The 13,122-nt window shown below is 37.2% G+C and overlaps 1 protein-coding gene across 4 annotated transcripts; it reads right to left on the reverse strand.

Annotated features, from left to right (window-relative positions):
- Positions 1 to 45: 45 nt before the first annotated feature.
- Positions 46 to 13,081, reverse strand: LOC307045979 (uncharacterized protein). Of its 4 annotated transcripts, XM_079692066.1 has the most exons (6): positions 13,018 to 13,081; positions 9,804 to 9,904; positions 8,844 to 9,224; positions 8,352 to 8,408; positions 5,940 to 6,074; positions 46 to 989 (listed from the first exon to the last, which is right to left on the reverse strand). In XM_079692066.1, exons 2-6 carry the CDS (start codon positions 9,844 to 9,846, stop codon positions 823 to 825), a joined length of 783 nt encoding a protein of 260 aa, XP_079548192.1. In that variant the 5' UTR covers positions 9,847 to 9,904; positions 13,018 to 13,081; the 3' UTR covers positions 46 to 822. The 4 variants fall into 4 exon arrangements, with proteins under 4 accessions (XP_079548192.1, XP_079548193.1, XP_079548191.1 ...); XM_079692067.1 differs by lacking the exon at positions 13,018 to 13,081 and having other exon boundaries at positions 46 to 986; positions 9,804 to 9,967; XM_079692065.1 differs by lacking the exon at positions 13,018 to 13,081 and having other exon boundaries at positions 9,804 to 9,967.
- Between the last annotated feature and the right edge of the window lie 41 nt (positions 13,082 to 13,122).

The raw sequence follows: 13,122 nt of genomic DNA on the forward strand, positions 1-13,122 counted from the left end.
TATCCTGATATAGCAATATCAGCAATCAATCCTGCAAATCAACCCTTAGTTGTTCAATATATTTATTCAGATAATGTGAGTATAAATACAAGAATTCTGCTCCGACCTAAGCCCAACGTTGCAATATTACAACATTTCCCTAAAAACTTACCAAAACGTAAAAAATGTGAAAACTCTTTAATTTCTGCTCCATATAGGCTCCCTACGACAACATCTGAAGGGTCAAAAAAATAATAATTATAATGTTTTTCTATACTTGGGCTTTACAGGGTTAACAGCATCTTCTGCCATCTAGTGGCTCATAATAGCCATTTCTTTAACATATATACAAGAAAAATACCTGAGAGGAAATACAATAAAATACAATACTATCAGTTACTGCAAAACAGTATTAATGTTTCTCAGATTTTACATATATATATATTTGTATTGATCCCACGTTGAAATGAAAAATTACATTTGATAAAATATCAAGGTTAAAAAACTGTACTATAAACTACCCTTCAATATTTTAATATTTTAAAATAAACTTTAATAATAAGAAGCGTTGCTTAAAAAAAAACCTTAACATGTCACTCACGTCTCCACAATTTATACTTTAAAAAGTAATTTGAAACTTTTTGCTTATAGAATATACAATGGCTGCTGTTAACAACAACCTAATATTATCAGGAGATGAAACAAATGTACATACAAATTTCATGTTTAAAGGAAAAGCCTGCACCTGTAAAATACAATGTAAAATATAAAGATAACTCCAGTAAATAGAGCTATATGACTAAATATGAGAGTTGATTTGATTAATTAAGGCCCATGGCTTCCTCACAGTTTGCATCTCCGTTTGTCCTCGTGGCACTTCCGGGCTTGACTCGGGTTTCTGAGGTTTTGAGAAGAGGAAGCCTTCTTCAGGGTGTCCACCGGGACCCCGGGCCGAGGGGACGGCTGCTTGTTGGCCACAGGACGAGTGTTTGCATAGATTGGATCTTCTGCTGCATCAAGAGCAAAAACAGGGTGAATTACATTACAACTTTTTTTTATATCTCAGACATCTACATAACAGAATTGTATAAGTTAGAGGTTATTCTGTCTAAAACACAACTGACCCCCTGACGGTAAGAGCTTAGATTATAGACATGTCATTATATAGACAACGGTGTCCTCAAATCAAATACCCATCAAGTATGTCATTTTTCTGGTTATCAGTATTACTCTATTTATATTTACAAATGTTGCATCATTGTATGTAGTCGGGTGCCCAGCCTTAAACATCATCTTTTGGTTTAATTGTAAAGTGTCTGTTTAACTTTTGCTGCTTTTAACACTAAAACTGTGTCCGTGTGCACCTTTCAAGTCCCCCTGTTCACCTGCAACTTGAAGTGAAAATAATGTAAAATTCACAAAGAAATACAATCTTATTACAGAGGTATTGTGATAATTAGACCATTTACTTGTTCTGTAGAAAAGCTTCTGTCTTGCTTGTATAATTGCTTATAACAAAAACAGAAATTGGAGGTGTATGTGGTTAGGAAGTCACCTCTGTCCTATTTTTACTGCTCCATCCTGTGTGACCAAAGAGCAAACTTAGGTCTACTGACACATATTTAACAACTTTGTCATGCACCACCATTAAACAAAAACATAAAAGCTCTTTGTTTGTGCGTTAAGCAACTTTTGCTGATGAGTTACACCTGTAAGCAATATAATGTTGTTTCACATGTTGTAAAACATATGATAAATGTTACAAGGTAATTGAATCTCAAAGTCGGCCGCTCCCAATTATTTTGTCATGACACTTTCAATCAAATTATAAAAATGTTAAATGTCGTAAATAGTGGATGAAATATTTTGCATGAGAATAAACAAAAAAAACAAGATGTATTCAGTGCATTACTGGTTCATGTCTTAAAGCAACAACCAAAGCATACTGAAAAAAGGGAACACAACTCATATGCATTAACTGTTATCTGCCCACCAATTCATTTAATCATTGGAATAAAGAGATAATGCTGATTTTCAGGTTAATATCTGTATTCAGTGCCTCTACTGTGACAAGTTTACCTGCTTTAATGTTCAAAAAGGTATTTATTTATTTTTCTCATACTGCCTGTACTGCAGCAACTCTTTTCACCCTCTGTCTGAAACCAGAGCCCACTCTGCTCTGATTGGTTAGTTGGCTGGCTCTGTTGTGATTTGTTTTGGGATAATAGCCAATAAAGGTGTGAGTGTTCCATAGTGATGTCATTATGTTATGGAAGCAAACAAATGGGAGAGAACTTTACATGCACAAAAACCTATACAACAGACAACAGGAAAGATAAAACCAGACCTTTAAGTATAGTTTAAACATTTACAGTTGCAAGAAAAAGTATGTGAACCCTTTGGAATTACCTGGATTTCTGCATAAGTTGGTCATAAAATGGAGGAAGCCACTGCTCTCCAGAAAAAACATTGCTGCACATTTGAAGTTTCTAAAAGAGCACCTGGATGTTCCACAGCACTACTGGCAAAATATTCTGTGGACAGATGAAACCAAAGTTGAGTTGTTTGGAAGGAACACACAACGCTATGTGTGGAGAAAAAAAGGCACAGCACACCAACATCAAAACCTCATCCCAACTGTGAAGTATGGTGGAGGGAGCATCATGGTTTGGGGCTGCTTTGCTGCCTCAGGGCCTGGACAGATTGCCATCATCGACGGAAAAATGAATTCTCAAGTTTATCAAGACATTTTTCTGGAGAACTTAAGGCCATCTGTCCACCAATTGAAGCTCAACAGAAGATGGGTGATGCAACAGGACAACGACCCAAAGCACAGAAGTAAATCAACAACAGAATGGATTCAACAGAAGAAAATAGGCCTTCTGGAGTGGCCCAGTCAGAGTCCTGACCTCAACCCAATTGAGATGCTGTGGCATGACCTCAAGAGAGCGATTCACACCAGACATCCCAAGACTATTGCTGAACTGAAACAGTTTTGTAAAGAGGAATGGTCCCAAATTCCTCCTGACCGTTGTGCAGGTCTGATATGCAACTATAGGAAACGTTTGGTTGAGGTTATTGCTGCCAAAGGAGGGTCAACTAGTTATTAAATCCAAGGGTTCACATACTTTTTCCAGTCTGCACTGTGAATGTATACATGGTGTGTTCAATAAAAACATAAAAACATATAATTGTTTGTGTGGTTTTAGCTTAAGCAGACTGTGTTTGTCTATTGTTGTGACTTAGATGAAGATCAGAACACATTTTATGACCAATTTATGCAGAAATCCAGGTAGTTCCAAAGGGTTCACATACTTTTTCAACTGTATGTCCTTGCTTTCCAGTGTCCAGGCTGACATACCACACCCAATGATATTCGATTTAGAATACCTTTATTAGTCCCACAGAGGGGAAATTTGCAAAAAGGAAATGGTCTTCTATTGGACCAGAGGGTGTTTTGAATGACGTCAAATTGGCAGAAAGGATTAGGATGTAAAATTAGGATTTTACAATGAACAGAGAGAAACACTGTTTTTACTCAACTAAAATGTATTCAAACAATGAATCAATTAACAAAATAGTTGCTTGACAAGGAATTCATTAACATAGTTTCAGCCCTGTGACATTTTTGTGATGAGTCATTTGAGGATTGAGATGAGAAACCGTGGCTGTCTTCAGTTCACACTCTTGCTTTAGAAATGAGGACTTGTGAGTTATAATTTTCAGGTAAATGGTCTACATGGCTAAGCAGCAAAAGTGGTGGGTGGTGCAGTGTGGGGATTTCTCAGCTTTGCTTGCGTCTCTTCTGCATGTATGTATGGAGATATTTTCTCAGTATGGGTCAGTCAGCTGTGACAAAATCTCACTTTTTTCTTCGCGCACTGAGCTTTGCAAAATGACTTCTTGCCTTTCGAGACTGTGGTCTGTTGTTCTCAAAACTAAAACATTTGTGCATGTTAAACCACACAGCATTAGGCATGCTGTCTCGTTTGTCCTACATTGATGGGTTAGACTGTCACACTGTGCAGTAAAACCACACAAACCACTTGCTTACTCAGTTTGTATCCACCGGCCATGAGATACAACTACCTGCTGTGATGTGAAGAGTGCTTCCTCTCTGTCTTTTGTTCTCTCATTCAGACATAAGCTAAGACATTTCTCTTGTTAAACAATCAAATCAATATTCATTTAGAGCAGGGGTGTCAAACTCAATTTCATCGCGGGCCACATCAGCATTATGGTTGCACTCAAAGGGCCGGTTGTAACTATATAAATATACATATATAAATACATAATATACATAACATAATGTTTTATATGACATTATTGCCTCTGCATTGGATTATTATATTATAGGGCAATAACTTAATAAATAAGTACGTCTGAAAGCAGAAGTCCAGGGCAAATAATTGCAAGTCTCTTCAGTGTGCATGTCACAATATCAGATGCATTGTCGGACATGTGGGCAACCTGCTTCTGTAAATCGGCATGTAACCGTATAATATATTCTTTGCAAGCTCTTGCGGGCCACATAAAATGAAGTTGCGGGCCGGATTTGGCCCCCGGGCCTTGAGTTTGACACCCCTGATTTAGAGCATCTTTGAAGTTAGTGATGTTGCCTGTGAGAGCGTTTATTTCTCTGTTCTTGACCTCTTTTGTCAGAGCAGCCATCATCACATGCAGCCTCTACTGCCTACAGATCTTCTTACAATCTGTAGATGTTAGCTGGGTCTAGATCACAAAAAACTAAGACCAGTGTAATATAAATGAATAAACTTCAAAGCAAACACGTTGGATGTCTGTAAATAGGCCAATCTACGTGGCTAGATAACACACCGACATGAGTCATATTTAGTTCCACGAAACAAGCTGCATGCGAGATCTGCTTGACTTCAACGTTCACTTGTAATGTATGTGTAGTACAGATGATTGCCTTATGTGTCTACAGGCTAGGCTGTATGGAGCATGTAAACTACATTATTATTGATCGTTGAATTTTTTAATTAATGTCTCACACAACCATTGACTTGTAATATTAAAGCCTGGGGGAGAAATGTGATCTGAATGCTGTGGTGGTAAGGAATGTTTCTAAATAATGTTTTTATACAAGCTCTTTTTGGACCAAATTGTAAGAACTTTGTATCACACATGCATCAGAAATGTGTGTTTTTAATTTTTTTTTGTATTTATTTATTTAAGAAATAGACAATGCACTAAATTAACATGTGGCACTTGAGTCCATCATGTAAATGTGCCGGATAAAGTCACAGCACGTTCCCTGGCAGGTTGATGACATTAAAAGAAAGCGAGTGAAGAGTGAACTGAAACATAAGAAGAGTGAAGAACTAAAAAAACACATGAGCACCATTTCAGCACTCAAATAAAGAAGAAAACACACGAGCATACGCATAGGCAAAAACCCATCAGGACAATACAAACATCTAAGCACAATTGCAGCACATTTTAAATCACATGGGCCCTTTTATACAAACCCAACAACATACATACAGATACATAAGCTAAGATTAAGGCCAATAGCCAGAGACAATTATAAAAACAATGATAACCCTACTCAGTAATGACAGCATGTTTGATTGTTCAGTAGCCAGTGTTTGACAGATGTGGAGAAAGACTGGAGAGATATTATGTTCTTAAGTTATGTGGGTATGTGAGCTGCCGGACAGGAAAGGCTAACTGGGCAAAGATGCTTATTCTGAAAGGTGTTTACATGGTACTACTATTAGTATTACAATGGTAACAGCTCTACTTTTTCATACAAATGTGATCATGCTTACTCAGTTTGAGAAAACATATTCACTTAAATGAATTAAAGCCTGTCAATAAACAACATTTTTGCGACCCTTCTTGTGATTCTCATCTTCCCATTGCACGAGGCACTTAGTGAAATTGAGTTTGACACGACTGGTACATGACCATATATTTGAAAATAAGATGGGTACCTCTGCTTCTGCGATGTCTTCTCCTCAGCAACAAACACACGACCAGCAGGACGATCAGGATGAAAGTAGAAACCCCCAAAGAGATCCACATCAACAGGTCGAGGAGAGGGAGGCTCTCTATGGGGGACACGGTGGCTGCAAGAGAAAAACGTTGTTATGATATGTGATCACAATCATGTCAATTTATCTAAGTGTGTAAGTACATTTACACACACAATGAATCTTAATAGTAGAGCGTTAATGTATTTCTGCCCACAGCTAAGATTTGTTCTCTTTTCTGCATTTGTTTCCCCTTATACTTTAGTTAGTCTTAAGGCACATGGGATTATATTATCTATTTAAATCTCATTACATTTTAGAATTAAAGAGAAAAAAAATAGCCTATAGACTAAATAAAGTATGATGTATCTGCAAACGCTTTAATGTCAAAGACATGCTCACATATACCGTGTGAAACTATACTTTATGTGGATGATAATTAATAATCACAATGGAAGTGTTTTCGCTTCAATAGTAAAAAAAAGTATGATTTTTCACGTCCTCTAAAATGTTGTACGACTAGATACTTAAAGGTCCCATGTCACGCTTTTCCGGTTATTAACCGTCCCCTTGTGTGTTACAGTATGTAGTTTTTGTTATGCATGTAAACGGTCTGCAGGGTCACAAACCCTCAAAGTACACCCTGTAGCGAGTAAAACTCTAACACAGAAAATACCTATATGCTGCCCCAGAACGCCTCGTTGGAGATTTTTCTTTTTCCATTGTTTTCTTCTTATAGTTTAGTAAGTTCAGTGACGTATTGGGTATAGTGATGTAACGACTTCCTCACACACACACAGTCTTTTCTCAGCTGCAGCTCCGCGGATTTCTCAGCCTGAACTCAGCCTGAGACGAGGCGGGGCTCGGCCTGGGCTCGGCCTGGGCCCGGCCTGGGCCCAGGCAGTAAGCCAGCTCACACTGTCCGCTCTAGCAGCGAGTCCTGCAACGTCCCGCCAACACGGCACCCAGACCCCACGCAGCATTCTCATCTGTTTGCCATTGCTGGTGTCATTTTCTGGTTGCTAACGACATTGTAACATGATCAGTGATGTTCCGCTGTAACGGTGGTAGACTCTTCAGAACAGTGTGGGCGAGCTGACCAATCAGACCACAGTGGGCTCATAGGGAGAGGAGGGGGGGGGGCAGGAGCTCCAACAAGCCGTTTAGGACAGAGAGTGAATACACATACTATACAGAGATGCTGTATGAGAAAACCAATGTGAGTTTGGACATTTGCATAATGTGAATCTATTTTAGTATACCTCAACAATGGAATTATGATCAGTAGAAATGGCCATGACATGGGACCTTTAAGACCTGAGCAAATGGGGCACTTTTACCTATCATATTCAATATAATGTTTGGCCAATGTACAAGACTAAGGCTGAGATAACTTCCTTTAGAGAGAAATCACTTAAAGCATGGAAAGGGATGAGTTTTAAAGTGTGAACCACAACATAACACCTGTGAGCGCAGAAGTTCATACATCACGGAATACAGCTGATCTCACTTCAGGTGTCATGACCCACTCGTCAGTTCAGAGCAATGGGCACAACAACAATACATGTTTACCAGAATAAAAGCTCAGGCTTCGCAGGGCACAGAAAAAGCTGCATTTTTCTTCATCAGAGCTATAGGTATATACAGGGTTGGTTAGTAACAGATGACCTGGAAACAAATTAAAAGTTACTATAATCAGCCTGGATTGCATTATTGTTACAATGTCAAGAATCATTTAATTATATTTGAATCTTTCAATTATGGAACATTTGTTGATTTTGCATTGAATTTGCTTTATTTAATGAGGAAAAAAAATATATTTGTAAAACTAAGCTGTAGTGGATGCCTCAATTGTTTTAATTAATTTGTAGTCTTTTATTTTGAAGTCGTATAAAATAATTTAGATTAGATTAAAAAAAATGTATACAATATATATAATAATAATATGTTTACGCAACTGCATTTTGTACGTTTTACTCCACTACATGTATTTAACGTCTTGTGTTACTAGCTTCTTTGCAGATTTAGATTATTAATACATAATATAAATTAAATAATCATTATGATTTTTATTATATTTTTAAGCAACCCAGTATTATATAAATATTATTTGAAATACTTAGTTGTGTTTAAACTTAGTTTTGTATAAAGTGCAGTATTTTTTATGTATTTCTTTTAAAGTTATACGAAATGTTTCAGATAAGATTCAAACCTTTTTTTTTATAATCCAATCTAAACACCATTACTAATTACAAAAATTGCCAACTTATATTCAGGAACAAACTGTAATTTGACTCAACCCTGCGTACAAAGACCCATGCACACACACATACATATGGACATACACACATTCATGCATGCACACAAACAAACCTTGTTTACCCGTCAGTTTGGGCAGTGACGGGTATGTTGTGAGTTCCTTGCTCTCCGCTGTCACAGAGAAAAGGAAATTATACTTTTATGTAGTCAAAGCAAGCCAGAACAGCTAAAGAAATCCCTTAACTTTAGCTTTATGGCAACACTTTTCTTTATGTACCTCTATTTAGCATTTATAAGCAGCACGTTAACATGTTATAAATGGTTTATAAGACACTATAATGTCGTTATTATTAACTACTCCTGCTGTGGGCACCGATATAATAATAATACGGCACCTAGTCTGGTGTATGAATAGATAATGAAAAACAGTTCATTTAAAATGGGATAAGAAGATGTTATAATTGCACATTTCCGTATGTGTACAACAATAGTCATTATAGTCTGTTATGAATAATTCATTACATTTTTGTCTACGGTTTATACATGTTGAATAGGCGGACTTAAAGTAGAGTGTCACCAGCTTTATCATTAACAAGTTATACTTACTAATAACTAATTCTGTTCCGTTGCTTTTGATAATGTTCAAAACGGGAATCTCAATGGTGAGTTTGCAAAAGTACCATCCGGTGTCATTTTTTGTTGCATTTATCAGAGTATATATTTGTTTTTCAACGTCCTGCTTTGTTTTGTTGGACAACTTGGTGGAGGACTTTGCAGAATTGTTGGAGATGTCGTTTGATAATTTGTGTGCGCCATCCCATGAAGGTCCAGAGGGATTCAAGAACCAGTCCAGACGAAATCTTTTGAGTGTCCCATGGTAGAGGGAAGTCACAGGACAGAGGAAAGTCACAGAAGAACCAGCAGGAACTTCCGCTCTCCTTTGTGTTTGAATAATCACATCTTTACCTGATACCACCAGAGCTGCCACTGTAAAGAAAGATAGAGAGATAGATATATAGATAGATAGAAAGATAGAGAGATAGAGATAGAGATAGATATATATATATATATATATAGATACACCTTTACCAAATGCTACATTGAAGTGGTGTACATGTCATTGATCAATAATCATAATACAATATCTCAAATATATCTGGTGCTTAAATGGGCCATTCCGCATAATGAGTACTTTTACTTTTGGTACTTATCAAGTATATTTTCATGCTAGTACTTTTTAGTTGTACAATTTTGAATGCATGACATTAACTTGTAACTGAGTATTTTTACATTATTTAAGTAAATAATCTAAGTACTTCTTTCAACTCTGATAGATGCATAGATACATGACCAGATCTGAGACATTTTTAAATGTAAACATTTGTAAACTTCATGTAAAGAACATTTATCTCTTTTCCAGTTAGCCAGTTACAAAGAAGCTATATAAACAAATGTGTCTAGCTTGGCACACCTGACATTTCTATCTGTTTATTCATTAATCTCTCAGCCTCATATTATGTATTCATAGTTATTTGTCTGTGTATTGCCTGTTATCTTGACTCTTACCTGCCAGGAACACCAGAGTCGTCCGTTTCAGCCACATTTCCATTTCGTAATGTGTGAGGTGGTCTTCCTCTTCTCAGTCTCATCCTGTCTCTGCTGTCTGCCTGTGAACATCAGACAGCGCTTCAAAAAACCTGTGTGGGTGGGAGGAGGCGTCTTTACTTTGAGAACAAGTTACTGACTGACGAGGGGACTGTCTGCAGTGGAGGTTAAAGAAACAACAAGAAATGGAAAGTAGTGTAGGCTTTTAAAAAGAAAAGTGACGCCATGACAGTACTGCACTGTTGTTTAATTTGCGTTGAATTAAAGTAGGCTACTTTAAAGTTCTGCTGCTTCCTCATTGTTAAATAAGCACATGCTGCTGAAGGCGCACTTCTACTGACTGGGAACAGACAGTGAATCTCCCAATGGGATGCATATGCAAGTGCCAACTTGCATTATGAAAAGAAAAGCTGAGCACAAATTGATGACACAAGGGGTTTCTGAAACCCTTGTGGGTTTTGGGGCAAGGGTGCTAAACACATTTCCCCACATCGGGCTGAAAGTAAAGGAGGGCTTGGCTTCCTGTGACAAGACACAACTGAGAACCAATTACCAACCACAAACTACAAAATAAAATGCAGCTGAGACAAAGAAAGATTAGAGAACAATGTGACCTGTGTTTTACTGGCGGTTGTGTTGGAGAGAAACTCTTTAGGATTGTAGCCTTTGCAGACCATTTACATGGACAAACACCTACACTACAGGAAAAGGAAAAAACCCCAAAAGCAAAATAAGGCCTCTTTAAAAAACTGTCCTTAGTTGCTCTAACATCTTAAATCTATGTAGCACTGATTTACTCTGATATCTAGTATAAACCCGTCTTCAACTCCCTTTTTTTCTTGCTTTTAGTATCAATTTTTGTATGTATGTTTTTTCGACTGTTGCAATAATTATTCTCTTATATATTATTTAAAATCTTAAACAGGATAGATTAATTAATATTTGGAAAAATAAAGTACCTATCTATCTATTCTGTATTTTCATGCACAAATCCATTTTCCCTCTATGTGAAAACTAACTTGACAATAAACCTGATTGTGATTTCTGAATGATGCAACATAAGATATTAAGTGTCTGTGTTTTATCTTTTCATCATGACGGTGAAGTGAACCCACAAGAACAAACATCTCGAGTTTACAGTGGGGGGGGGGGGGGGGGGGGGGGGTGTATAACTTCTGTAACCTCAACTTCATTTTCACACAGAAGGTCCTGCCTAAAGACAGATGTAAGGACAGAAACTAGTTCAAATCACTAGTTTAGTGGAACAGCAGCTTAGGGTCGAGTGAGCTCTGTGGCTTGAATATACACCTTTATACATTGAAATTGAAAACAAAATTTCCATATTTCCACTATTAAACAATTGGTAAAATAGGACAAACGGAGGTTGGTGAAGTCTCTTTGTGTGTTCTTATCTTTTTTGTTGAACTTGTTTTATTTTGGTTGCAAATCATTACAGCCTTGTCTTAAATGCTGTTAGTGTTTTACTTTATATAAAATAATCAAAATAATCCTACAAACTGTTATCTTGTTTACTTTTTTGACAAGTCACCTAGGATTCATTCAACTTACAGCAATAATCTTCAAATCTAGTAAGAAATGCACTTTATAGTCAAGAGTTGAATTCATATTAGCACTACAAAATGTAATGGTTAGACAATTTGCTGCAGACTAACAGAGAGAACGTAGGCATTGTAGTCATGGCCGTACCCACCATTGAGGTCACCGAGGTCCGGACCCCTGTAATTTTAATAAATATAATAAAACTTGTGAAATAACTGCACATAATTAACAGGGCTCTTTGTAGTACTTTCATTTAATGGCGGTGGGTGCAATGCACAACTTAGTAGCTTACATTAAAGCAAACAGAAGAAGACAACATCAATGTATCAACAAACAGCCGCAGTCCGGACTTGTACCCATGGATCTATAAGGGAGAGTGAAATAAATACCTTACATTAAGTTATTTTTCGTGTTGTCATAAGGATGCAATGCTTTTGAAAGGCAAAGAATAATAATTTTTTTAAAAATGTATATATGCAGAGCCCAGAGTAAAATGCTTGTGTGTGTACAAACTACAGGTGAACAGCAAACACCAGTGTGATTTTGGTGGCAGTACGACCACCCTGGACAAAGTTATTGGTGCCAAATCCGGCAGCACCAACACCTGGTCTACCACATGTGGAAGCCCCTCTTTAGTTTGTCTCCTGCTGAGCCCAGAGTAAAATGCTTTTATGTGCACAAAAAAATGTGGGTGGTTAACATTAAAGCTTCTTTGAAAGTAATGCACAAGGGTTAATATATTTTTTTGGAATAGTGTTTGCTAAAATAAAAATCGTAGACGGGTTATGTAAATTGTATTGTATTATTTTATGATATATATGATCAAATTAATAAAACGTATACATTTATTAATATATATTTGAATTATTTGATTCATATTTATATAGACAATTGTTTGGGATTCTCACCAATTGGGCAAATCAATTTAGGGTCTGCATTATTATCGTATGTTATGTGTCTCATCATGAGTCATGAAAAAATCAACACATGTTTCATTTGTTCTCAGGGTTATACGTAAGTCAGGTTTATAAGTCATTTTCAACAAAAACAAGAAAGAAAATGGTTGGGGAAATGTTTTCCAAGGTCCATAACTTTTACCTAGTTTATCAGTTCATACTGTCCTGACTGAGCACAGGCACCTGTAACTTGGCTGCTGTGCTCTCAGTGTTCTGTCTCCCTGTTCCTGCCTGTTGGCGTCAGCTGATAGAGGTGTTATGGTTCTATGTTGTTATGCAGCATGTTGATTATTCTCTCTGAACTAGCTAAATACATGGGTCTGGCCGTAGAGTTCGTCAGATTTGACGTGGCAACTCTACCTTGAAGTCAGAACCTCTGGCTCATGGACTTGTGAATTCTCCGGCCGAAGCTCCTAAATAAACCATCAGTGTTTGACATCAAAGGTCCTGCTCTTCCCGTGTCTGCTTCATGAGTCGGTGACTCCAACTGCATTGCTACACAGAAGTTTCCCTTACAAAAATTACTTAAACCCATATTTTGTATCAAAGTATATTATATGTTATTGAAAGGCTGAATGGTTGAATCATTAATTACTAATGCAAGCCTTTCTCAATATGGGATCAATAAAGTACATCTTATCTTATTATCTTAAATTCACCTTTTCTCCGACAGTACCTGAAGGCAGCACCCGCGCTGCAGAAACACCAGCACCCAGAATCCTCTGCTGACGCATGCGCAATACGCACTCTGGCCCGAAGGCGTT

Source organism: Notothenia rossii (genome assembly GCF_949606895.1).
Source record: "Notothenia rossii genome assembly, chromosome: 1".
NCBI classification, from domain to species: Eukaryota; Metazoa; Chordata; class Actinopteri; order Perciformes; family Nototheniidae; genus Notothenia; species Notothenia rossii.

Coding starts and splice junctions, on each gene's coding strand:
- LOC307045979 (XM_079692066.1), bottom strand. CDS start 9,846: ATGGAAATGTGGCTGAAACGGACGACTCTGGTGTTCCTGGCAG. Junction 9,225..9,803: donor GACTCTGGTGTTCCTGGCAG/GTAAGAGTCAAG, acceptor CTTTCTTTACAG/TGGCAGCTCTGGTGGTATCA. Junction 990..5,939: donor AAGACATCGCAGAAGCAGAG/GTACCCATCTTA, acceptor CTCTTGATGCAG/CAGAAGATCCAATCTATGCA.